General features: G+C 42.6%; 1 protein-coding gene across 1 annotated transcript; it reads right to left on the reverse strand.

Annotated features, from left to right (window-relative positions):
- Positions 1–27,194, reverse strand: DTD1 (D-aminoacyl-tRNA deacylase 1; the record flags this gene model as incomplete). Its single annotated transcript, XM_081997585.1, has 5 exons — positions 1–270; positions 12,455–12,552; positions 21,822–22,057; positions 25,018–25,108; positions 27,152–27,194. 5 exons carry the CDS (start codon positions 27,192–27,194, stop codon positions 115–117), a joined length of 624 nt encoding a protein of 207 aa, XP_081853711.1. The 3' UTR covers positions 1–114.
- Between the last annotated feature and the right edge of the window lie 707 nt (positions 27,195–27,901).

Consider the following 27,901-nt stretch of genomic DNA (forward strand, 5'->3'; position numbering starts at 1 on the left):
TGCAACCCTCTGCATGTGTTGCTTCAGTAAAGCACCCAGGGTTAGAGACTGCCAAGCAGGAGGACACAGCTTTACAGAGTGGAAAAGCCAAACCTGACACCTGCTTTGGATGAGCTAAGGCTCTCTTTCCGAAGACACATCCCCTTCTGCTCCACTGCTTGCGCTGGGGTCATCCTTGTTACGGGGGGTATTTCTTTCTCTACTTGACTCAGAGGGCACCTTGGTTCTGGTCTTCTCTTTTCTTTGTTGCTGTTTTTCAAGTTTTGTCAGCTATTCACAAAGTAAGGAGAGTGAGAAAACACTTCATGGAATAAAATAATTTCAGAAGATTATTTCTAAAAAATTGTAAATGTGAGCATTTGTATAAAACTTGCAACTCAGATTCACAACACCAGTACATATACCAATCAAACAGAAAAGAAAAAAAAAAAAACCCAAGGCTTAAGTTTTCAGAAATTTGAAGACAGTGAATCATCATACTCTTAAAATGATCACTCGCTGAGTATGAAAGAAAAGTGCACATATACAAAGGACTACCTTCTGCTTTTCAGAGTTCCTTCTCCACCCAACACAATCTGCAAACATGGAAAAGAATAAAACACAAGGACCAAAAGGGGGAGCTGGATTCCACCAAACTCCTCTTCTGTTTTGGGTCTTAAGTGAAAGTTTTGTAGTTTCAAATTTGCTGACAACAGATGTATCCCAACTTCAGCCATCCAGCACACAAGAATACATTTATTTTATTTATTTTACTCTTTATCCAAAGAAAGAGATATATGAGCCTTAGCATCACCTAGGATACAGAATAAAAATTTCAAATCCGCTTGGACAAAACCCTCAGCTAATTGCCACCTCTCAGTAGCAATGCTTTCAATGCTACTATGAGTCAAACTAAGTTGCACATAGCTGACACCTCTACATCTCTCCCATTTTTCAGAGGAGCAGTAGGTTTTGGGGACACTACATATTGATAGCTATTTAAATCACTACACTTTGTGCAGTTTATCCATTTGGGTAACTTCTATAATCTAATCTACTGATTTTCTCTACTGCTTCCACAGTTTCCCCAAGATAAAGCATACTAGTCATAAATCATAATTTCATGGCCAGAAAACAACTTCTGTGATGAAAACTTCATAGAATAAAATAAGCTACATTATGTGTGTCGATTATGAATTAGACAGGCTGATGGAAGATGCATATAAAGATGGAAATCTGAGCTCCAAGTCAGTAAGAGCTAAGAGTGCAGACTGTAGAGCCTTGGGAGGATGCATAGCATCCCCTTGTACCTTATATCACATATACACACCCTCCTTGAACAGCTCCACACATGGACTTCTAGCCTAACACAGAATATTCTTAGCTGGCTATTTAAAAATTTAAAATAGTTTCATTTTACTACGTGAAATGACAGAGTACAATGTATCTGTTTCTCTAGCATGATCCAGTCCTTAAGTCACATGCATAGAAGTAACAAACATGTTGGCCATGATACAGGCAATATTTTAAGTCCCATGTTAGACAATATGCAGAATACTCTTCTGCCAACAAGCCTATATACACTGTTATGTATGTATGTATATATATGTGTATATATATATGAATGTTAAAGGTAATCGAGGAAGTGAGTACATCTGTAGGAAGGGAAACAAAAGTTTGTCAGCCTCTAGTATTAAAGGTACTCAACCTTAACTAGCAGTATTCCCATGGTCTCTATGCAGTTGGGTTTTATTTTTGCAAATGGTATTGGGGTCATCCAGCTGCTGAAAACAGAACTGGGGTTTCAGTGATCTTTATGGTACAAAAATGTACCAGAAGAGGGAAGGCACACTACTTTAGCTGCTGGCTGCAGAGACATGAAAGCACAGTTCCTACGTTTCAAAATACAGATCTGTACGCATTTAAATAGCTGCATGAGCAGGTAGTGGATATTCAACATTCCTCACTGGCCCTCAGCCTAGGAGTCAGTAATTGCAAAGTACCCCCCAATACCAAGCCAAACCACAGTCAAACCTGCTGAAACAAACCTATGAACAGCTGTTGCAATCTGTAGCCCCTTCTTTCACTACGGCACCAAGGCTCTAGCAGTGACCCTTTTTCAACAATAATGATACTGAAAAAAATTTCCATTACCTTGTAGTTCTGTAACTTATAACCCCATGAAACTTCATTGTTTCTGTAAATAATGTGATTACTGAACAACATGATATCCCCCTTCTCTAACTAGTGCTTCTTATTACTTGAAAGAAGAAAAAGCCTAAGACACACAACACCAACAGTTTAAATTGAGTTACCTTTGAGAAGGCTGTGAGCTAACCCAATAAAGCTAACCCTGGATTTTCAAAACATGAAAAATAGTAGCATATTCATGCTGTGAACCTTGTGTTATGCAATACAGAATCCACATCCATAATGTATACTTGTTCATACATAATTTACATATAAAGGCAGAAATGGCTCAATATATGATAGCATGTCATATTACCATTTCAAACATGCCTACACTGGCCGTTTTCCAACATGGTCTTGGGGGCAAATAGCATGCTCACTAAGACTTCTGAAGTATATATAGTTACATATAGTTTTATAAATGGATCTATATGTGTACATAGATTCTGATGTACAAGGGAACCATATTCTCTGTATTCCTCTACTGTAGGAGTAGCATTTATATCCTAGAGTAAACAATATGCAACAGATAGTGTCCAAAGTTATGACACGTATATTTATCACAAAGGACCTCATAAGTTACCTAGTTCTGTAACTAATTAGTTTGAGAACAATGTAGTGCAGAGGGCAAACAAAAAAGCAGATACACAGTGATAAATCCAGATCCATCTTCACGCCTGGCTCTGCAGCAGACCCAAAGCTCTACTCATGACTACTCAATTACATCTCTTTCTCACAGGGCAAAACCTTTAATAGATGCATAAAAAACAGGAGCAGGAATAACCTTGGAATATTTAGAACAATTCCCAGGTTGGCATGATCTGACAGTATTCACCTAGCTCAAAGAAAAATGATACAAAAAGTGTATTTAGATGAGGGGAGAGGATAATTTGGTAAGCTATATTTATCCATGTCTCATATGAACAGGATTTACTTTTTTTAAAATTATAACAAATTAAAGTTAATTTATGAACTGTTTCATCCATCTAAAACTCATATAATACTGAAAGAGGTAAAGATTTGTGTGCACCTGTGGATATAAACACACACACGCACGCTCTCCAATCTGTGCATACACAGTGATCAGTCTATGAATGAAAGTTCAGGCACAAAGATTAAAATGCATTTCTTTGTACTCAAAATATAGTCTCATTATTATTACACAAGCAACAAAAGAATTATACAACTCTTAATTTTTTCATTTCTGTGCTTATAAGGTGCTTGAGCAATTCAAAAGGAGGTGTTATAGGAATACACTCCGCCACAAAAGACCTGCCAGTGAATTGAAAAAAGTTACAACAGTTAACTTTGCCAAAGTTAATACAAATACCAAAGTATCGCAGTGAATAAAATTTCAGACACACAAGTCTGGCTCAATGAAACACAGCTTTAATACTTTCCATATAAGCATAGAGTGTGTTCCATATTCATTGTCTCATCTGCAGAAATATGAGCCGTTTGCGGCTACTGCCTTATGATGTTTGCTGGCTAGCTGTGGAGATGGTGGAACTGTACAGAAAGTGTCTAACTCAGCTTTACATCTATAAACCAAAATTCATTCTTTTCTGAGACATCTTGGAAGGCTCCTAAGGATTCAAAGTGTGGGAATCTTACAGCAGAAGCAGCACTGTCTCATGGCAAAAGTACCGTGTGTGCCTAAGATGTAATGCTGGGCTAGTCGGCAGCGTGTAGCAGTTATATCTCCACAAGTGCTGAAATATTCATATTTATAACACAAGACCAGACATCCTGTGTGTTGAGCTATGACATGTATATAGGCAAAAATTCATGCACAGGATTAGAAACAGCGCCCCTCAATCCATTAAGACAGTCTTAACTACAGACATAACTGGAGTCACTATGCCTGAAAACTCACATGGAGAATAATGTAAACCTGTACATGTCAATTCTTCTACCTCAATCCACAGAACCCTGGAATCACGTTGTGTTACAACTTTGCCCAGAACCCAAACAACACAAACCGATCAGCTGTTCAGATGGAAGTCCATTATAGTCCCTTGCCAGCAGTCAAAATTTGTGCTTTGTGGATCAATACCTGGTCTGACACAACTGAATTTTTGAAGCATGAAAGAAGTCAGAAAATTCTTGAAACATCTCAAGTGTTTAAGACCATCTACCTCATGACCATGCACAAAAATGCAAGAGTCCTCCTTCTCTCAGAAGGCAACTTTTATCCCATTATAATACAGATACTTTACATTGCTGAGACACTACTGATGAACTAATAATCTCAAACCATGTGGACATTGCTTTGTCCCCAGCAGACTGACCAACGTACAGAGTAATAGTTTTGAGAAAGGTAAAAATTTACATTTGGGTTGACAGCTTTGACAAATTCTAGCCTGACTCAATTTAATAGTACACCACAGACATGAAATGCTAAAAAATGAATAATTACAGTGGAAAGCTAGACTGCACTGTGAAAGAAGGTTTCACGAAGGCAGAAATGTCTGCCGTTATGTCAGCTGTAATACTATGTCACATCACTTTTTGCAATCAATTTGCTGTAGCAAAAATATGCAAACAAACTGGCACACCAAGTCCCCCACTTGAAAACGCTAATAATTCTCTAGGTTGTTTGTTTTGCTGAAGTTATTTCCCACATTCAGAAAGGCCTTAGTGTCAGCCTTCCTTGAAGTTCTACCTTCTTGAATACAGAAACATACCCTTTGTTTTCCTTTTTCTCTGTGATCACTTTGTACACCGACACTGATTGCCGCTCTAGAGACAGCTTTTCCTTTTGCGATAGCCATGAATAACACCAGGAAGAAGTGACTGACACAACAAGAGAATTATTTTGTTAGCAGTCTGCCAGAAAATCAATGGCAGTGTTCATGTTTCTAGAACCTCAAACCACAACAAGATCTACAGATGTGTGTTTTACATTTCAGTACTGGTGCGCCAAGCTGCTACAATTTCAGATCTTAAAAAAAATTTAAAAATCACAACAACTTTAATGACAGGTTACATTTCAGGGAGACCAATCCTTCAAAGTGCCACAGATCAGTACAAATTTAGCAGTTTCATACTAATGCCACTAAGCAAATGATAGCACTGAGATAAAATTATTATCAGAGGTCTACTGCAAAAATAAATCAATGGAAAGGTCATGACAGAAGAAGGGTAGTCTTCACAATCTGTTAAGGAGATGGCAGATCATCTAACTTTTTTGTTTTCCTTTCCACATATCTATACCTTAGACTTACAATCAAAGTCATCTTAGGAGCTATTTTCTCTTTGAGGACAAAATCCTTTTGGCCAATGAGCAGCTCAGGCAAGGAATTATATGCTTCATTTTGTTCCTAGAACAAACGTGAGCAGCACACAATGACCTTACACTATACAGACCCAAAGCCTGAGGCAAGAAAAGTGCTACCAGCCTTTCATCAGTTAGCCTGGTCTAACTCACTGCCCAGGGTCTTGGAAAAGTTCCTTAGCCAAGCAGTTTATCAGCTGCATGGCTTCCCCACTCGTTTTCCTCAACCACTCTTTATCACCAGGGATATAGATAACCAGCTGAGCTCCCTTCAGTTCATTTTTCCTCATCAAAACTTTCAGTACAAGACAATGAACTCACTGGTTTTGGATTTGTTTCTTCAAAGTAACCTTGACAACAGTGCAACTGGAAGAAGAGAGACATCAAAAGCTGGCAACACAGCATCTAGAAAAAATGTCAGCTGACAGTGCCGAGGAGAGGACTGTAGTTTATTTTTTGTCACGGTGCATATGTTCACATGGGAAGGAAGAAAAACTAGGTGACAAAAAACAAATTCAAAGACAACAGGAAAAATCCATTCACTGCAGACAGGGGCCATCACTGTACAGTCATTTATCTTAGATTAATATCATAAGATATTTGACACCAGCTGCATCAGGACCGTGCTACTGATCACACAATTCCAAGACCATCCCCACCCCTCCCTAGAATGAAAATGCAAGCTGAGGCAACGCCATACTTGGGGAACTACAAACACCTTCAGCTACATCAGGTTAAAATGTTCTAACTGAAAAGTGATAGAAAAGTTAAAATACTAGATTTGTTTTTTTTCCATGTTCAGCAGAGAAATCACTTTTGGCTACACAGTTACGAGAATTTTTTTAAGGCATAAATAATAGAATATTTATGTAGAATTCATTTAATGGATTTTCTATAATCAACATCCTCCTGCCATTTAAAAAGGTAAGTTACTTAAATGTCAGTCCTGAGAAGTTCCTCTCTCATTCAAAACACTGACTTTTCCAAGGGGCATTACATTATCATTTACTCCTCATATCAACGAAGCATGTGCATGCTGCTTTACAGTACTGATACAGGCCAGTTCAGTAACAAAGATCTACTCCAAGGCTTTCATTCTTCTTATCCCTCTCACTACAGTGTCCAGTTCCAAAATATGGTTTAAAATACAATGTAGTTTATTTCCTTCTGGACAGTATTGGAACAAACAGGCCCACAGAAATCAGTTCAGCATCTAATTAGAATATATGCATTAAATACTGAAATTACTACGCCACTTCCCCCAGCAGAAGAATAAAAATGCACAGAATATTTCCAATATGAATTCCACAATTATTCATAATGCTTTTAAGTTCAAGGAGCTTTTTTTGAGTTGTGACCATATCACCTCCCTTTAAAGCCTTTTCCTGCTCCATTTCTGACTGGCTACTTCTATTAGCTACAAATTCCTATAAAAAAATACAAAGTACATCTTCCTAACCTTCCCCAAAACAAGATATAAATATACAAAGCATTCCGGGCATAGCTAACAATCTCAGCAATTATCACAATAAACTTCATCAAGACAGCACAGAAGTTTGCTACACTCTTAGCGCTGACCTCTGTAATTAACCAAATGGATGCATGTAAGTTCAGAAGAGATCATCCAAAATTGTTTCCCCAGTTAAGGCTGGAAACGACAATGCTTGTGATTTGTACTAGAAAACTAGGAAAAATCCTTTTGTTTTCCGCATCATAGCCAAGAGTGAAGAGAAATACTTGACCTATCCTTACTCTCAAAAACTATGTAGGAAATGTAGTCACTATTATTGAACTCAGAACAGAATCACTGCATGCATATATTGACCTTCTCCCATTTTATGCCTTTTTGTTTTCACATTTCTTATCCAGTTTTTAATCTGTGTTGCCTTTCAAGCAAAATGTCTTGTACATCAGGCTTACCAAAGAGGTGCTTTAAGAGCTCAATTAAATGCAAGCTATTTTTTCTTTTTCTATTATTACGTTCACATGTCCCAATTCCAAAATAATCACAAGTCTTCAGAAAAGGCCCAGCAATCACCAAGTACTGCTGGTCTAAGAATACTCTGATTTACTTCATACTTTCAATTCATTTGCTTGCTATTAAATCAGATGACAATAGAACTAAGCAGTTCACAATAAATTGAACTGTAGTAGCTTCCCCTGCCTGCTAGGGTTTCACAAACAGCTGGGATATTCTCTTTTATATATATACACACACTTCTTTTAAAAAATATATACACATACACACACATATATTTATTGTATGAGGAGGACATACTTTTTTTATTAATTTTTTATTAATTCTGTAAGTTATTTATTTATTTATACCTTTCTAGCACAAGGAATATAAAAATACATTTGGATTAATTAGCCCAAATGTATTTTTACTAATAACATTGCTAAGGAATTATAAAGATCAGATTACCAATTACAACCACAGACGATCACTCAAAAAAAAGGTATTTCACTGTCACATCCAATGACATAAAAGAGCTATTCATCAGCAATTACTTGTCTAATCTCTTTCTGTTAACATCACATTAAACACTGCAGGATGGTTATTTATCTCTTCTTGCTAAAGCAGAAAGCAAAAAGATAAAAAACACACCATCTCTAAGCCTTAGTTCCCATGCTACAAGCAAATCAACAGACTGTATGACAGCAAAAAAAAATGCAACAGGCAGGGAAGAAAGAAGAGAATGACACATTTAAATTGGTTCTTACTCATCCCACATCTTGTATGATGGGTGAAAGATGATGGCACACATGTCAAATAATATCAGGAAAGGACCCTTAAGAGTGTCAGAAACAGCAGTGCTTCCAACAGTGTGTGCTAAGGTCCCGATATGAGCCGGAAAAGATATCCAGCAACAGTTGAAAGAGCTGCCAACTTTCAAGTAAATGGGGTTCTTTGAAACATGGCATAGATTAAATTCTTTGTGCATCCAAAGCACACATGGCTGGACTGCTTTATCAGTGTCTGTGCCACTGTAAGAGCTCATCCATTTCTGTGACAAACAAGAATCCCCCACATCAGAACTTAAAACAAGCTGGAACTGAGGGTGGCTAATGAAATGTGTGTGGACAACACACTGCAGGAGGAAGGTAAGCAAATTTACATTACTCTTATTCTCATATAAGGACTGTTCAGAATCCACTCAGCCCATAGAAGGACTCTGTCCTCCTTTTCATACGGTCCAGGCACAGACTCAGTAAGAAGATACTTGGTGAAACCTTACCTTAGGATAAATGACAGTGCTCTAAGCACATCCTGCAAAAGAAGCCTCATCTTTGCTGATGAAGAATGAGGTTTAGGAGGAAAGGAAGGCAATCAGCAGGCAAGACTGAAACAGGATCATTAAACAGGGAATTCATGCCAGACAAAGTTTGAAAACCAGCACCCTTTCCAGTTTTCAGCCCATGTAAATGGCACCAGGAAGGTGTTGTCAGATCGGAAAAGCAGGTAACTGTGAGGGCAAAACCCTTAAACAAGCCAATATTCCCCAAGAAAGAGCTGGAAACTTGCAAAATCCAGCATGCCCTGGTGATTATTCTTGTACTATTTTACACCCACACACAGGACAACAGGTGTAAAAGCTCTCTCAGTGTTCACTTCAGTCAGAAACTGCACCATGCCATCCTTCAGTGATCCACCTACCCTTACACCAATGAGTCCCACTAGACTGCTTGAGCAAAAAAAGACTGGTCACCAGTTTTGCCCTAGAGACCAAGACACCACAGGGCTCCATCTCATAGTCACAGGCAGCAGGACGCAATGCTGCCATCCATCCTGCCACCGATGCCCTCAACTGCAAGCTACAATAAATGCTGCTATACAAAGGATATGGCCACCTGCACCTGACACACAGCCATGCAAGAGCATAGAGAATTTGTGCAGTAAACATTGCTCAGTGGCATGAAGGGAACAAGTCTTTTCCTGTTTCACAAAGAGCTGGAGTGGCAAAAGCAGAGGGTCAATACTGCCACAAGTACCACAACTAAACCTCAGCCTTAACAAGTCTATACCATAAACATGGCACCTGAAAACAGTGGGCCATAGCTCTCTTGAGGGTTGATGAACAGTTCAAAGGAGACATTCAAAGCACTCCATTTCTCTGCCATCCAGCTTTCTGCAGACTCTATTTCAGAGGTCAATCAGGCAGCAGCTCAATTCCTCCAAGTCAGGATGTGAGTGCTTACATGCACAATCATTCCTCACTCCAAATGCTACTGCTGCTGCTGCTAATTATGCATGGATTGAGCTGAGAATTCTTTGTGCTAAAGCTGTGAGGTTACAGAAAGAAAGACCAGGACCAGATCTAGTTCTTTCAGGGGCTAAAACATCACAAAAGGATACAGAACAGAATTTGGAGGTAAAATGAAACCAACTCCAAACCAAGATACCTTAGCCATTTAAGGCAACAAGAGATGCTTCTTTAGGCTTTCCCATGCTCTTTTCCCAGTAGGCTCCAAATGCCTTTAGTATGAAATTTTGAGATATGCAAAATACCCAGGAGATGCTTAATTCCCACCAATTACAGCCACCAATTGCATTGCAGTTATCACAGAACCTATAAGCAGGCTTTAAAAGAACAGGTATAAACATACATGGCTGACTGAAAAACCTGAATGTCTGTTTTTTAATTCAGAAGAATGATGGTTAAATGGTGACTCAAGGACAGACTCAATCAGAAAAGTGATTTTATCTTGCTCATCAACTGGTCAGGTAATTTCCTAAGATCACTGCACAAGGGACAAACTGCAGCTAGAAAGATGGAAAGGGGAGGGAAGGGAAGGGAAGGGGAAAGGAAAGGGGAAAGGAAAGGGGAAAGGAAAGGGGAAAGGAAAGGGGAAAGGAAAGGGGAAAGGAAAGGGGAAAGGAAAGGGGAAAAGAAAGGGGAAAAGAAAGGGGAAAGGAAAGGGGAAAGGAAAGGGGGAGGGGAAGGGGGAGGGGAAGGGGGAGGGGAAGGGGGAGGGGAGGAATAAAAGTTCCAGGTGGAAGGGACCTACAACAATCATCTAGTCCAACTGCCTGACCACTTCAGGGCTGACCAAAAGTTAAAGCATGTTGTTAAGGGCATTGTCCAAATGCCTCTTAAACATTGACAGGCTTGGGGCACCGACCACCTCTCTAGGAAGCCGGTTCCACCGGTCTTTACTGACCACCTTGTCAGTAAAGAAATGTTTCCTTGTGTCAAGTCTGAACCTCCCCTGATGCAGCTTTGAACCATTCCCCCACATCCTGTCACTGGGTACCAAGGAGGAGAGCTCAGCACCTCTCTCTCTACTTCCACTCCTCAGGAAGCTGTTGAGAGCAATGAGGTTGCCCCTCAGCCTCCTGTTCTCCAAGCCAGACAAACTTGAAGTCCTTAGCCGCTCCTCATAGGACCAAGCCCTTCCACTAGCTTTGTTGCCCTCCACTGGATGCATTCAAGGACCTTCGCATCGTTTTTAAATTGTAGGGCCCAGAACTGCACATAATATTCAGGGTGAGCCTGCATCAACGCTGAATACAGCAGGAGAATCACCTCTCTTGACCGGCTGGTTATGCTGTGTTTGATGTACCCAGGATGAAGTTTGTGCCCTTGGCTGCCAGGGCACACTGGTGACTCCTGCTGAGCCTGCTGTCAACCAGCACCCCCACATCCCTTTCTGCAGGGCTGCTCTTCTGCCACCCCGCTCCCAATTTATACTTGTGCCCAGCATTAGTTCACCCCAGGTGCAGAATCCAGCATTTGTTCTTGTTAAATTTCATCCCATTAATCATTGCCCAATACTCCAATCTATCCAGATCCCTCTGCAAGGCCTCTTGTCCCTTGAGAGTCAACAGCACCTCCCAGTTTAGTACCATCAGCAAACTTACTAACAGTGCATTCAACTCCTGCATCTAGATCACTGATAAATATATTGAACAGAACTGGCCCTAGAATTGAGCCCTTAGGAACACCACTGGTGGCCGGTTCCCAGACAGATTCACTACAACCCTTTGAGCCCTGGCCTTCAGCCAGTTCTTCACCCAGTGCACCGTGAACTTGCTCATCCCACAGTAGGAAAACTTGTCCAGAAGGATGCTGCGAGGGACAGTATCAAAAGCTTTACTAAAATCCAGAAAAACTACATCCACCGCCTCCCCTTCATCCACTAGGTGGGTGACTTTATCATAGAAGGATATCAAATCAGTTAGACAGGACCTTTCCTTCATGAACCCATGACTGTTGACTGTGCCTGATGATTGTATTTGTCGCTTAAATGCCTTTCAATGGCACCCAGTATAGTCTTCTCCATAATTTTTCCAGGTACTGAGGTCAGACTAACAGGTTTGTAGTTTCTTGATTCTTCCCTCATGCCCTTCTTATAAACTGCAATAAAATTTTAACAAGGTTTAGTGAAGTGTTATACAAGTAGGGTTGGTGTGGCCTCACTGAAGCACAGCTGGTAATAACAATCCCTCCTCCTTCTCTTTCAGTCTGGAAAAGTTGGTCACCGTTGTGTTTAGAGGATGAGAAACTGCATATGGTTTTCAGCATAGCTTGTGCTGTTCCTCAGTAGACCTAACTCTCCCCTCCACACCAGACTTAAATTCAGTACTTAAACTTACTGTTCTCTTGTTTCTGGGAGAGGCAGCTCTTAAGTTCCATCCAGCCACCCACATGCAAAAGCTCCTAAATGTCAAGAAACTTCACTAAAAAAAAGGGGGCGGTCCAGACATTAAAAACATTGTAAAGGAGTCATGATTAAAAAGCAGCTTTAATGATGAGCAAGAATAAATTGCAAAAAGGCTGTTTTGCATTACACATGCACGACCTTTACCAGGACAGCAGGCAGCTATCAACAGGCCAGGGAACTGAAGAAAACAATGGAATTATTTAACTTTTCAGAGGCTGCACAGGAAGCACAAGGTCCTCATGTCTAAGGAAAGCTATACTGCTTCATAACAGGAATGCTACAAATCTGCAAAGGTGGCACACCCTATCCATCCTTTCCAGACAGACCTTCTGGCTCACTTACCTGTTTAGGGTCAACAGTGGCAGCCGGGGACTCCAATTCTATTGTTACAGGACCATCATTCTGGATGTGTACCTGCATGTAGGCACCAAACTTACCATCTGAAAAGGCAAGAGACAAGAAGAGCTGAGAGTTCTTGCAAGGATAACACATACCAAAACCTTTACCAAACATGCTACTAAAAAGAAAAAAAAATACATAAAAGGACAGCCAACTAACAAACTGCAGAAAGCTACTACGAAAAAACAGTCTCTGTGCACCCAGCTATGTGGTCTGACATTCAGAGACAATAAATAGGCACCTAAGTACAGAAATGCCCACAAAACAAACCAAGTCTACGAATAATCAAGGTGTTCACTGTTCAGGATAAGCAGGATAGTTCTCACAGGTAGATGAAATTTTAAAGGATGTAACGGCTAAGCCTAGGGATCCAGTCCGGCTAACTAGCTGACGTTTTGAAGAAATCTTATATACAAGCAAAAGATAAAAAGACTTGAAGACTACTTTGAAGCATTTGACACTGAATACTCCAGAGCAAGGGATATTGGTGTGCAGCTCAGTCCCAATCTGCTGCAGCAATTTCTTCATTCCTGTTTGCAATCTAGGCCATTCTTTGACAAGACTTTGGCAAAAAGGGTGGAAAAAAAGACAGTGTCTACTCCCTCAACCCTGCCTACTTCACAGCAATACACTTCTGAAATCAGAAATGTCTATGTCATTTGTCATCAATGGCATTTATTAGCACACCAACTGAGGCACAGACCACATTTTGGTAAGTATTTGAGAAGTTTCCATCACAACAGACCCATGACATTTTTATCCTGTATAGTCTACAAAAGCCATCCCTTTGTATGCTGTTTTCTCCTCACATCTCATTTTTCTTTGTGCAAACTTCCTTGCTCCATTTTTTCTAGTCCAGCTTTCTACTCCTGAAACTCACCCCACCCCTGGCTGAGCCTACTTGACTGCTCACTCCCACATATTCTCTTCTCCTGACCCACACACCTGAGTAGCCTTTCTAGACCTTCCTAGAAGGGAAGGACAGCAACAAGAACAGACACTACCATATCAATACAAATGCATGGAAGAGAAAAAAGTGTACTGCAGCAAACAGACAGCAGTTATCCATAGACTGGAACAGTCTCACTTACTGGGAAGGCAGGCCTGGAGCCTGCTCAGCGACACAACCAAAACCGTTTCCAGTACCACCTTGGACAGTGAGCAAGAACATGCTGAAAGCCGTTGGCTCAAACTTCACTGGAGCAACCACCCAGTGGGAATATTTACATGAGACTTTGTATGGTTTCACAGCAGCTTTCCAGGGAAACATGAGATGTCCCTCACTGAACACAGGTCAAAGCAAACTGCCCTGATTCTTCACAAATGTGTTACTGGGGTCAAATAGCTCTGGAAGATTTTTCAGTCTTTCCCCATCACATCCTGTAAGCCAGACAGAAGTCTGGTATTTGCTTAAAAGGAAAAAGAAAAGGCATGTTCAGCCCTGTCCAACACATATGGGCCATATCACAATATATCTACTGCCCAAATGCTTTTCCAAAGGCTGGATGCCACAGCCACCCCATAAGCTAGAGATACAAGCTGTGGCAGAGTCAAAAACTATAGCGCTGCACAAGAGTCTGATGGCAATGGTCCAGCAGCCAAACAAAAGGTTCCTGGACTGATCTCTGAAGAGTCACAACAACAGAAATGCCAACGGGAAGGGGGAAGAGCATGATTCAAGGAAGTATTACTGTGAAAAGGAATGTGATTTACTGAACAAAAAGCTGCACGATTTTACCAGCTGCACTCCTCATACTTTTTCTGCCCCACAGAGGAGGTGGCAGAAGAGAACTCATGCCCAGTGTCCCAGCTCGCTGTCTCTACAACAAGCTCTTTTGATCAAATCAACCTTCTTCAATGTTTCACATGAGCTGAGAAATGTTATGGGTGTTGAATCTAGAAACCTGACAAAGGCATGGCTGCCACAGCCGCACACCCCCGGGGCCAAACAGTAGCAAGGCTGAGCACGCGCTCCCAGTAGGCACACGCGCACACACACATGTATGCTACACACACACATATATACATACACACACACACAGCCAGCTGCACAGATACAAACACAGACACACTCAGCACTCACATGAACACAAATAGCACCTAGGGCCTCACCTTGAACCCCTCACTGGCTGATCAGGATGAAGGTTCATCAGTGGGAAATATGTACATATATACAATGCAGACCCCTCCAGCAGTTGGGCTTAGACACTCAGTCTGCCCAGTAGCTACCCGTGGATCTTGGCCTCCCCAGATGCTGGCACCTGGGGATACAAGTCCCTGAGACCTGCAGCCCTGCTCCAGCTGCTGGTGCAGAGTGCCCCGCACACATGTACACGCATCTCCCCCAGCTCTCTGGCAGTTTGCTGGCTCCCCGCACCCATCTTGCCCTTAGAGACACACACACCCGGGTCTTGTCAGTAGAGACCCCTGTCTCTCCAGAAGCTGGCCAGGACTCCTCTAGTCCCTCCAGGAGCCAGTTCCTCCTGTGGTCTCACCCTCAGAGACACACACGCAGACTCAGCTCTCACCACCACAGCTCCTCGCCAGCTCATCCTGCTGTGTATTTGCTCATTCACCCTCACTTGCAGACATGGCTCTCGGATCCGTGGTCCCACTCCAGTTGCTGCGTGTAGACCCCCCATTCACACACATGCACACAAAACAGTGGGTCCCTCATTCAGGGAAAAGGTTAGAAATGGACTTTAGTTAGAAGACTAAAGACTCAGACTGTGCTCATCAGGTGCAGGGCATGGCCACAAGCATACTGACCAGTCATTGCTTACATGTAGCTGGCCCTTTTTACACTCATATCCCTTTATTTTCCCATGCTCGTTCCTCCTGAAATCACCTAGATCCACCCTTTTCCCTGCCTTTGCTTCCTCACCTAAACATCCCATTAAGTCTTGTGTGACCTTGAAATGCTCTACTCCTCCATGTGTTCTGTATCTCTAGGCAGTGACCCCCCTCAGTCCAAAAGGTACTCTGGAGAGCCACTCCCATTGACTCCCCAGGATGGGCATCACACCAGGACCACAGGACTGAGGGTCCCCCAGGACAGCCCTGTGAAGGGCAGGGACAGGGTTTGCAATCCTCTGAGTCCAGAATTTGGGTTCCTCTGCCTGCCTCTGTGCTCCTTTGTGAGTCTGCAGTCCGGCTTTGCATCACACAACCTAACAAGAATTACTACAGCAGGAGCGAAAACATCTTCCCATCTGACAACTCCACTGTAGGGTCAGTACGCTCTGGAGGGAGGAGACAACTGAGGCTGCCATCAAAGAATGGCACATCAAAAGTTACTGGCACATCAACAGTTACTGCTTTAAAAAGGTGCAGCTGACTTGATTGGGTAAATCAGGTAAATAGAGATACCATGAAACTGTCAGTATTCCAGGAAAGGATCAGTGTGTTCTGAATGCTAGCTAACAGTGCAGCAGAAAAAAAGAAGAGAGTTACTAAGTAATTACAGAAAACAACAGAATATTTTTTAGATGAAAGTATTACAAAGCAAGTAAAAAAATTTAAAAGACTTGTTTCATTTTATAAATTTGCAGGAGCATGGAACATGTAAAGGGTCCTACTGAGAAAAGATGTCAGAGCAATCAAAAAACCAGTGATTATAATTTTCCCACACAGTTTTCAACCCCTTTGCCACCCATGATAGATGAGAACCTGCAGAGAAAACCCAGGTATTTTTTCCTTAAACCTGTAGCTTATGGTTTCACTGGTGAATCACGCAGCCACACATTTTCAGAGATGCCTACAAATGACTCTCATCTGAGAAGATCTTAAACAATGCTTGCTTTTGGTTAGCTTTATCTGCACACCTGAAGTCTAGCCACCACAATGTGTAAGAGTCTCTTAGAGAACAAATACTGACTACAGTGCAGGAATCTCACAGAACTGGTTCCTGCACAGAAACAGGCAGTTTCTGCATTTGACAAGCACAATAAAACAAGATTCTACACCGTCATGCAGACAATGAGGGAAGGATCTACTGACATGCTTAGAAAGTGGTTACATTGCTTCTTTAGGAAGATCAAGCAGACCCTACTTGAGCTGCTGCTCCTAGAAGTTTTGTTGTTATATTTACAGTATATATGGAAAGAGATGTACCCATATGCTGATCACATAAACCAGTCAAAACTAATGCATGAACAGAATATTAAACAAAAAATACCATCTTAAACTTTATTAGTGGGAGCACAACTTTTCAAATAGCTCTCTACATATCATATCACCCCTCTGCTGTATTTTACTCACAGAAAAGGACTGCCTTTTGCACTTCCCACACCTGTATGGACAAAAAAAAAGTAAACTTCACAGGTTCCTTTTTTTCAAAAGGCCGAGAAAGTGGTCAAATAAGCCTCCATCTTTACCAGAACACTCAAGGCACTCCCATGTGTCAAGCACTTTCTATCTTGTTTCGGCATCAGCACTACTGTCAAGGGTCATCTTTCTATAACACCTCCCTTTCATTCTTCTCATACTTAAATTTTCAGCCTTTTGACCCAAGGTCACCCCAGGTCAATGTGAATCACAGCTCAGAAAGTTTAAGACTCGGAGCTAATGAAAACAGTATTTAAAACAGAAATGTCTGATAATGCTGCCCTCCTCTACAGCCTCTCTTTTCCAGACCTTCCTCTCAAAGACAGGAAGGGTCTCACTGCTACCATCTGCAGTACATCTACTCACTGCAACCATCACAATATGAAAGGCAGTGCAGGTTTCAGTCTCAGCAACCTCATTCTCTCAGAGGATTTAAAAAGTGAACTGATGGAGAATTTCTTCACACGTTCCAAAATCCCATTATTGGTCTTAATCCAAAATGTCTTGTGGACCACCACATACCCTCATCTACAAGCTTTCAAAAGTACTGGAAAGCCGATGTCAGAAGCAGCTGCCACCCCCCCTTATCACAAACTGATGTGTCCTGTAGTTTCAGGGACGATGATCCCTTCACAGGATGTGTTTTCCTCATGGGACGCTTCTTGATCTTTGTGCTGGCAGCTCCCTTATACAACAAAACCAAAGGGTTCCAGTGGTCCAGTGGTCCTCATAGCTCTTTTCAAGAAGTGGCCTCACTGTAACAGAGCTTTTTTCTCTGCAGCTTCAGGGTCTGGTCTTACCTGAAAGAATAAGGAAAAGCTAAAACCTAGTTTCACAATTTCTTCTTAAATCAATGCCTAATTCCTCCTTAGGAAGAGATACTTCTTCAGCAGAATCTCCCTCAATGTTGGCTGCCTGCATCAGAAACATGCTCCTGTTTTCCTTCCCTTGTTCCAGCGTCTACTGTAGTGTCAGTATATGGCAATTAGTATAACCTTTCAGAGCAGGCATTTTTCATTTGTGTGTTATGGTTTCCTGAAGAGGTAAGTTGAGACACAAGCCTGACTCCCCTAAAACAGACTGACATCTGTGGTACCACTGCATTTTGCATTCACCTAAGAGCACAGCGGTGGAACACATCAGCTCTGCAGCACACAGGCAGACAGACTGCCGAGGAGCTGGTTGCTCTGCCCTTGAATGCAACTTCTCAAATTCTGATGCAGACAAATCCCTATTCTGCACAAAAGACTGCAAAGAAAGTGAAGACATCAACTCTTCCAACTCTCTGTCCCAAGAGTCTGTCTCAATGGATTTTCATTTTTCAGTCAGAAGGAAAGGAGAAGAATCCACCCTTCTTGGATGTTGCTTGTTACCCCAGCAACTTTGGGTGAATTTATCACATGACGTTGCACTGTCCATGGGAGACACTAGCAACTTACCCTTAAACACTGTTTCTTTTCCTGCTTTTTATACCACAATGTTCTTCAACGTAGTAAGTACCCTTCCCCACTTTCAGACTTCTTGACTGATCAAATCACCTTCTTGCAACATCCTCTGCAATAAAATAGGATCCTACAAGTATAATTAAAGTGACAAGTTTATTCTGCTGGACACCCATCTCTTCAAATTCCTTCTCCCTTATAATCTGGCACACATGCCTTTCTCAGAGGCAAAGAAGATCTTTATCTCAGGTGAGACAGAAGCCACATCTGCGATGTAAAGGCCTGAAAATGAGATATAATTTACTTACAGAATATTTTTTTGACATATCCCAAGTTTCATGACCTAGAAACTTCACACTGGTTTTATTCAGAAGTTACTTCTAAGCTTGTCTACTTGCAAAGTTATTCCTAATTAACTCCAAGCAAGTACTCCTGCTCCAGATAAGAGCACTTGTTCCAAGGTGACAATGCTCACGAAGGGAATTATTCAGAGAGAATAATTCTGCTTTCAACTTGCACCAAACTTTAATCTGAATTAAACTCCTCCTTGTGGAACAGTCCCCTCATACTTACTCAAATACTGCTATTAAGGGAGTGAGATATTTCACATTCGGCCATGTTAAACCTTACTGCCTCAGAAGGCTAAATCTACATTCAAGACAGAGCGCGAAGGCCCTGACACACAGGGAGAGGCCTTGGTAGGCCTAGTTTTTGGATATTAGCTTGCACAACAGACTATTCAGACCTGCATTCACCAGCTCTGCTCCTCAGAGTGGAGTGAGGTGTTTAAGAATCAATTTCACAACAAAAAAGCACCGAAGCAAGACAAGCAAGGACTTCTGATGCAACCTTCTCTTTCCTAGCCATGGGTGCCCATCAGCAGTCTTAAGCCATCTGTGTTAAACTAGGAGCCATGGCTCTGAGCCTTTTCCAAGATTTTGTTTGTCAAACGTCCCCTTGCTCTGGGTATGAAAGAATGGTTTGCACTCCTCTTTGGGGAACACTTACTATTCTGAGCTCCTAGCCAGCAAGCTCCAGATAGACCAGATACCAGATGGAGGAGCTGCCTGCCCAGCACCTACAATAGTGGTACATGTATGTAGTAGTTCAACTTCCAACAGCCAAATTAGTCTATTGAAAAAATATAGGGACTAGAAAACACAAGGCTCTTAGGCAACATGGCAAGACATTTATTGATCTGTTTTTGACTCAGCTACTGAAATTCCACTTTAAATTATTAAATTATTCTTCTAAAATGCATTACGCAATTTGTAAGATCAAAGGGAAGCGCACCTACAGCAATCCAGAGAATCAAACTCTAATCTCCCAATAACTACAATTGTGTGTGTGCGTATGTGTATGTGTAAGGGAAATACATGAATACAGATTTGGAAGACAGAAGGTAGAGCCTCATGCTGATACACTAAGCCTATTTTAATAGCCCAGCAGCTCCTGCATCAGTGCTCCTTCCCAGGGTCCTCCCATCACCCTTTAACACAGCAGCACGCAGGACAGCCCCTCCCAGTAAGTCAGGTTCTGATTTCCTTAGGATTTTTTCAGCGCAGAATTCAGTATGTTTGCACGCCACACTAAATCACAGCCCAGGTATTACAATTTCACAAAGTTATACTTACACTCAAGCAGTCCTGCTCACATACAGCCTCCCAGTATGTAAAGGCTGTGTGTTCGAATCCACTTCAGGTCAGAGAAATTGTAAACACTGCTGATGCAACCACAGGACTTAGCCTGCTGTCCATGAAACCACCAAGTTTCAGAAACTTTGCACGCAGAAATACAAATAGATAAAACAAGCAAACAAACAAACAAAACACTGGCAAAGCAATTGGCACAACAGAAACGTAGATCATAAACAGACTTGGATACAGCACAAAGTAGACTGGCACAGCCTAAAAAGAAAGCAAAATTATAAATTAACAGGTGGTTCCAGTGCTGCCAGCAGTTTCAAATGCATGTGTTAGCCGACACAATAGCACAGGCAGTCACTTTTGGGTCTCTAAATCTATGTTTTCAGCATGAAGAAAAAAATGCAGAAGTGAAAGCTCTTTTTGCAGGAAGCACTGGCAAACAAGTACCAAAATATGGGCACTTAACAACAGTGGCTATTCATTTCTGGTGTATGACAATTATTCACTGAAAAGAGAAGTTCAAAAAGCTGCTGTCCAAATAGAAATTCTATTTCAGAAACAGAGCATTTTCCAAAGCCCAAGGATAAAGATGTAGATACACAGAGAGATATCAATCTTTCCACACATCATTTAAATTGAAGAAAGTCCATACTTGCTTTTAGTTTACCAGGACATAAAGGTCCAACTTGATCAAATGTTACCAGAGCAAATTTTATTCCCATTGACTTCCCAGGAAGTTCTGTTACCAGTTTCAGAGGCACAGGAATGGGTCCCACCTTAGTCATAACTCAACAAAGATAAAGATTCAAAAAGCACGTACTCCAAACTCATTAGAACAGAGGTTTTCTGTGTTACAGACCAAATGGGATGCAGGGACGAAGTATCATAAATGCATTCCTTATCATCACAAATGTCAACTGGAAGAACATATCAAGCTACTGGAAAGCTGACACAAGCTGGACATTTTATGTGTGCATTTCACTGCGCCTACCTGGAAGGCAGTGGGATAACTACCTTCATCTACAGTCAATATGGAGATTAGCCTCTAAATCTTTTGCCAGCTACAAGTTTTCTGCCTTCTTCTCCTTTTTTTGCACAATATGAAAGTAAGGCTGACCATTATCTATTAATAGCCCCCATTTAAAAAACAGTCTTTTCTAGATACTTGTCTTCTGGGCAAGTGTATCAAAAATTGAAGTCTAAACATGAAAATGGCCAGAAAGCAAATAAAGAAGCAAACAGAAGAGGTTAAGGGTGGACAGAGCACAAATACAAAGGGAAGCCAGGTATTTTCTGGTAAAGAGAACACTGTTGCATACTTGAGTTGAGAAACGATAATATAAATCAAATACTGTTCTCAAGCAGCACATTACACCTCCCACTGTCGTAATTACCATTTAACAGAATGCAAAACTAAAGTGACAGATGGAGCTACGCTGTCCATCACACACTAGCAACGCCTTCAAGCCTAACTAACCACATATGCGTCAGAGAAAATGCTCCTCCTGGGTTAATCTAGCTACACAGCACAAAACATCCAGCCTCTGAGAGAGCCTGACCCCACGGCTTGTTCTCATGTCTGCAGCCTCTCTGGGTTACATTGTCAGAGTCATTGCTCATGTTGTAGAGCCAATAACAATGTGAGAACATCTACATGTCAAACTATTCCAGAAGGAACATCAGGAAATGGCTTGGCTAGAGGATGACTGGAATGATCACCCTGCTGGGCTGCTAGTGAAAATACCGTAACATTCCCTCATCTACTGCTGTGTAAAGACAGCTCCTTTGCAACACAGACAGAAAACTACAGAATAAAGAAAGTAACAATCAGGAAAGAGCACATACAAACCAGCTCTACTGGTCACATCAGGGGCCTTACCAACCTTTTGCCCTTACCTTTAATAAGCTCTGGTTTGTAAGCTTTTCTTAGCTGCTCTAGGAAGTTGTTATAAAAACACTCCGCCTGCTCTGTGGGCATTGCCATGTGGTAGTCGGGCTTGTTTCCTTTCAGGATGCACTGCAGAGTAAATTGGCTCACACACAACACTTCATACTGTTTATCCATCACACTTTTGGACCAGTGCTTCCCACTTTCATCTTCAAATACTCGCAAGTTCAAGATCTTTCGAACCCTAGAAGGTAAAAAAGGTAATTCCTAAATTGTTCCATGCAGGATCAACAGGTACAATGCCTACCATACAGGGTGAGACAAAAGGGAAAGCAGATGCATACTCATTCTGCCTCCACATAACAAGATACTCCTTTGTCCCCTCCTTCCTTAACCACAAGAATCTCGTCACATTAAGCAGAACCATAATCAATAAAGCTCTTACATATAACATTGTCAGACAATTAATTAACATGTTCATTTTACAGAGCATGAGATCAGGACAGAATAACTGCAAGTTACAGAATGACATAAAGACGGCACAGGAAGTAAGAAAACTTACTCTTTACCATCTGATTTTATGTGCCACATTATTTAACATGTGAATAGCTTTGGGAATTTTAATCCTCCCACCACACTGGAAAATCACACTCAGTATGAAATCAGATCATCTTAAACTATGCTTGTTTCCAAACATGATTCACATATATTGCTCCAGCTTTGTCACCTCCTAGCACTCTTTCCAAACCAGGCCCCACAAGTCAGATGACAATAGCACTTTTTCATCAGGATTGTAGAATCATAGAATAGTTTGGGTTGGAAGAGACCTTTAAAGCCATCTAGTCCAAACCCCTGCAATCAGCAGGGACATCTTCAACTAGATCAGGTTGCTCAGAGCCCCGTCCAATCTGACCTGGAATGTTTCCAGGGATGGGGCATCTACCTCTCTGGGCAACCTGTGCCAGTGTTTCACCACCCTCATGGTCAAAAATGTCTTCCTTATGTCTCATCTAAATCTACTCTCTTTTAGTTTAAAACCATTACCCCTTGTCCTATCGCAACAGGCCCTGCTAAAAAGTCTGTCCCCACCTTTCTTAGAAGCCCCCTTTAAGTACTAGAAGGCCGCAAAAAGGTCTCCGCGGAGCCTTCTCTTCTCCAGGCTGACGAACCCCAACTCTCTCAGCCTGTCCTCACAGGAGAGGTGTTCCATCCCTCCCATCATTTTTGTGGCCCTTCTTTGGACCTGCTCCAACAGAGCCATGTCCTTCCTGTGCTAAGGACTCCAGAGCTGGACTCAGGACTCAAGGTGGGGTCTCACCAGAGCAGAGTAGAGGGGCAGAATAAACCTCCCTTGACCTGCAGGCCACTGATGAAAAGAAGGAAGGCAGGCAACAGTGCAGAACTGCAGGTGGCAGCAAAGTGGTGACTGGGACTTGTTTGTATTTGTATTAAGGCTGATGTTTGGATCTGGGGGGCAGAACTGACTGGCTTGAATACTAAGAGAGGACAAGGAGACTTTCACAAATGGATCCTGAAAAGCAGCAGGCAGACTTGCAACCCAGTCTGTGGCTGGACTTTGATTGATAACAAGGCTGCATGCATGCCACTTTCCCGTCTTTGGTTTCTTCTTTTAGTTTCTACAAATCTGCAGCATCTATAAACAAGGGAGCATATCAAATGCAAAGCATTTCAATTTCTATGAACAAATATATCATTATATTTATATATATTTCTATTTTATATATTTTTATATAATATTGTATATATGTATTATATGTTGTCTATTTCTTTTATATATATATATTTCTGTGGACAGCCATCAGCCAGACATTTTATGCTGCACCAAAGGTGAGGCAGTTAGTATAAAATAAAGCTGAGACTTTGTTATGGTCATAGAATAGAATCATAGAATAGTTTGGGTTGGAAGGGACCTTTAAAGGCCATCTAGTCCAGCCCCCTCAAGGTATAGTCACAAAAAACATCCTTGGCAATTTATGCAAGTCAAAGGCAAACGGAATTGACTCCCGAATGAGTTAAAAGCCTTGGAAGGCCCCAGTGCACAGGCTTAAATCATCGTCACTACTGTGTTTTAATGATAAAGATGTTTGTTGTTTCATTTACAGGATTGCTGAAGTTTCTTATAATAGGACTCGAAGAGCCTGGTTAAGATGATTTCTTTCATTCCTTTTTTCAGATGCTGGCTTCCTGCCTTTCCTGCATCAGTCATCCAAACAACCTGGTGTTGAGAGCACAGTTGCTACAGATCACCCGCTTGCAATATTCAGAAGCATCTTTCACATTCACCAAAGTAGGAATAAGAAACAATAGAGAAAACGTTACACACTGATGAAGCAAACAGTAAGGCAAGCCAGTGAAGCATGTCATAATAAAAACACCTTCAGCTTTGCTGCAATTCTCTGGAAGCTTCACATGTTTATGTGAGATCTTTGGTGACCTTTAGTTCACATCTCCACTCTCTACTTTCTCTTCCATATCTACTAAGGGTTGTTTTCACTCTTGTTCACATTCTTCTCTCTTCACTGCTTGAGTCTTTCCTTTTCTTGACATCAGTTAGCTCTATTACTTGTTTCTTCTTTGCCTTCATAAGAACTGAGGTCAGCCCTAGAACAATGAACAGTCTGAAGGAGACAGAAGCCCCTGGAGAATTCTCTCTTGCACGTGTTTGCCAGCCGAATCACAATATTTTGTGGCCATGGAACAGAGGCCAGAGCCAGCCCTCCAGGCTGACAAAACTGATTCACTTTTGTAGAAAAGTAACTGACAAGACAATCCAGCCTTTTGGAAGAACAAAACTTCTCATGTGCAAGCTAAAATGAGACTTTGAGCTTTCTCATACATCCTTGAAGGATGGACTCTTTCGGGGTAAATTCATACAGTAAAAAGGACAGATGCTTAAAAAAGGGAGATCAGAAAAACCCAACATCTTGTTTCTTCCTTTTTGAGTCTGTTCTTGATAATAAACACATAGACAGGGAATGGAAACAATTTTTTTCCAATGGAACATTAAAAAAAAATTCTAACTGAAAAACCTGTATTCAAGGTAAAATCTGAGGAACTAATAGGCAAACCCGAGTTTCACAACAGGAGTGCCCCCTTTGTTTGGCTACTGCACAGGTGTTGCTGATTCAGTGTCAGAAATGCACCAATAAAAGAATACAAGGCAAAAGGAAATATGTGACTTACATATGCTCCAGCTCTCTTTGCGTATCTTCCAAAGAAATGCCCAGCAGCACACAGAGGCCTCGTCCTATTGAACTTATTTGTTCACCACCCACTGGGGAAGGGGGAAAAAAGAAAAGTAAGGCTAAATGTGCTGTCTTGTTTAATGACACAGGTTAGGTACTGATTTTAGGTGGCAACTCTACAACCACCAAAGAAAACATCATTCTAAACCCTTCTTCTCTGCCTTAAGTTTGTTAGGGAGTAAAGATCACATAGAAGCCCTCTTTCAAAAGTCTTTCCAAGATCATGACTTATTTGTGAGGAACTAGCTCAAGGTGCTTACTCCAGTGTTTAAAAACATTGTATAAAGATTTTTTACTACAACTGGATCAGAAGTGCTAACCAGAGAGGTGGCAGAACTCTATCCAATCCTTGTAAAAATTATCTACCTGGTTGATATCAATAAATGTACTCAATTTCCCTACTCCACCACTCCCTACATATTTTGCATTAATTGTGAAAAGGTGATTTCTATTTGATATAGTTCTCATGGATTTTTTGAAACAAGATTTTGAACAACATGCAAATTCCACGCTCCTAGGGGAAAACACAACCTCTTCAATGACATTTACAATAAAACACAAACCATCACAAATCCACTGTGTTTTCCTAAAAAATCTTTTAGATTATCTTAACATGGATGAGCCTGAGATGACTGTAGTAAGATTTAAATAAGATCTTAAAACTGAGATAACCACCAGCTATCCAGTTAAAACTATATCCAGGCTCATGCAACTGGGAAAAAAGCCTCAAACACCCTGTAAAAAGAAAGGAGGGCAGCAACTGTGACCATAGTGCCAGCACAGGCAAGCCATGCAAGGAGGCAACTGGGATGGCTCCACTGACACACATAAGCACTGCACAATAGTAATCAGGACAATACATGCCAATACATGCAAGCAATGCAAGATTACTGCAATTATAGTGCCAATGCATGCAAGCCATGCAAGGAAGCAACTCTCATTATAGAGACAACACATGCAAACCATGGGCAAAGGCAACTGGGACAGCACTGCGAACACACACAAGCAATACAAGGAGATGTCTGTGATTGCAGTGCCAACAAATGACAGCAATGCAAGGAAGCAACTCTGATTCTACTGCCAACACATGCAAACCACGTCCCTGGCAACTGGGACGGCACTACTGACACATGGAAGCAACGCAAGGAGGCAACTCTTATTATAGCGCCTGACACATGCAAGCCATAGAAGGTGATTGCAACTGCGCGGACAACACATGCAAGCAGTACAAGACGACCGTGATTGCAGTGGTAGCACATGCAAATCACAGGAGAATGCAATTGGGGTGGCACTGCCAACACATGCAAAACAATGCACAGCAGTAATCAGAGCACAAGTAAGCAATGCAAGGTGATTGCGACTGGAGTGTCGCTCTATAGACAATACATGCAAGCCATGGGCAACGGCAACTGGGACAGCACCACCGAAACACAAAAGCAACACAAGAGTCCAATTATACTGCCCGACACATAGGATATGGTGATCGCAACTGCACTGCCCACACACAGAAGCAATGCACGGCTGTAAATCAGGGCACCCCTGCCAACATGAGCAAGCAATGCAAGGAGATGACTACAACTCTAGTGACAACACATGCAAGCCGCACAGGGAGGGCGATTGCAACTGCACGGCCAATACTTGCAATGCATGCAAGCCATGCAAGGAGGCAACTCTGATTACAGAGACAACACACACAAGCCATGGATAAAAGCAACTGGGACGGCACTGCCAACATCCACAAGCAATGCGAGGTGCCGGCAACGCAAGCAAAGCAAGCCGACCCACGCCAAACCCACGCAGGGGAACGACGGGCCGGGGGGCGGGGGAGAGGACGACCGATCACGCACGCCAGCCGTGGGAGAAAGGGAGGAGGATGGCGCTGCCCACACACACACAGGCAACGCGAGGAGGGGACGACGCTGAGGAAGACGTTGGGAAGCTGCGGGGAAGGGAGGCCCGGGCGGGGGAAGGGGGAGGCGGGGGCGGGCGGAGCGTGGCAAAGCCACGCTCCGCCCGCCCCCGCCTCCCCCTTCCCCCGGCACCGATAGCCCTCCCGGTGGCGGAACACTGACCTGTGACACTGGCCTGGGCCACCCGTTGGACGATGGCCTTCATGGTGGCGCGGCCGCGCAGCGCAGGCCCCGGCGCCGGTGTCGCGGGGGGGGGAGTGGGGGGAAGTGGCGGCGCTAGGCAACGGCGGCCGCTCCCTGCCGGCCCGCGCGGCTCACAGCGCCCCCTGGCGGCTAGGAGGTGCTGCCACAGCCTCTCCCACGCGGAAGAGCTATAGGGTCGTGGGCTGTGTGTGGTATGGCATAGGCACAGCAGTGCCTGCCTATAGGGGCTTCCCCTATAGGAAGTCTCTACAGAAACGGGGTGGTGTGGGTAGAGGCAGGCGAGGTGTTTACAGACGGTTTGCGTGTGGAGGGTTTCCCTTCCTCTGAAGGGAGGTGGTACCTATAGGGTCATTGCGGGGGGGGGGGGGAAGGGGCGGGGCCAAACTGAAAGGAGCAAACACAGGTAACCGGAGTGCCGTCCTCTATAGGAATAGCTATAGTGGCACGTAGAAATTAGTGGCTGGGAGGAACCTCCTGGGAAAGTAGGTGGTGGCTGTAGGGACCAGAGGAGCCCATGTAGAAGGGTGGGTCTGTAGGTGTATGGGCTGGGGCTCATGGTATAAAAGCTCCTATAGAAGCTGTGGTGTTTGAGCAGGGGGGCTGGAGACAGCTTTCCATACTACCAGGTGGTGTCTGCAGGGACTGTGGGGAGCCCCTACAGAGACCAGTGGGTGGGTGTGCCCTAGAAAAGGCTATAGGGTCAGCGAG

The sequence above is a fragment of the Phaethon aethereus genome (assembly GCF_964289735.1).
Source record: "Phaethon aethereus genome assembly, chromosome: 3".
NCBI lineage: Eukaryota > Metazoa > Chordata > Aves > Phaethontiformes > Phaethontidae > Phaethon > Phaethon aethereus.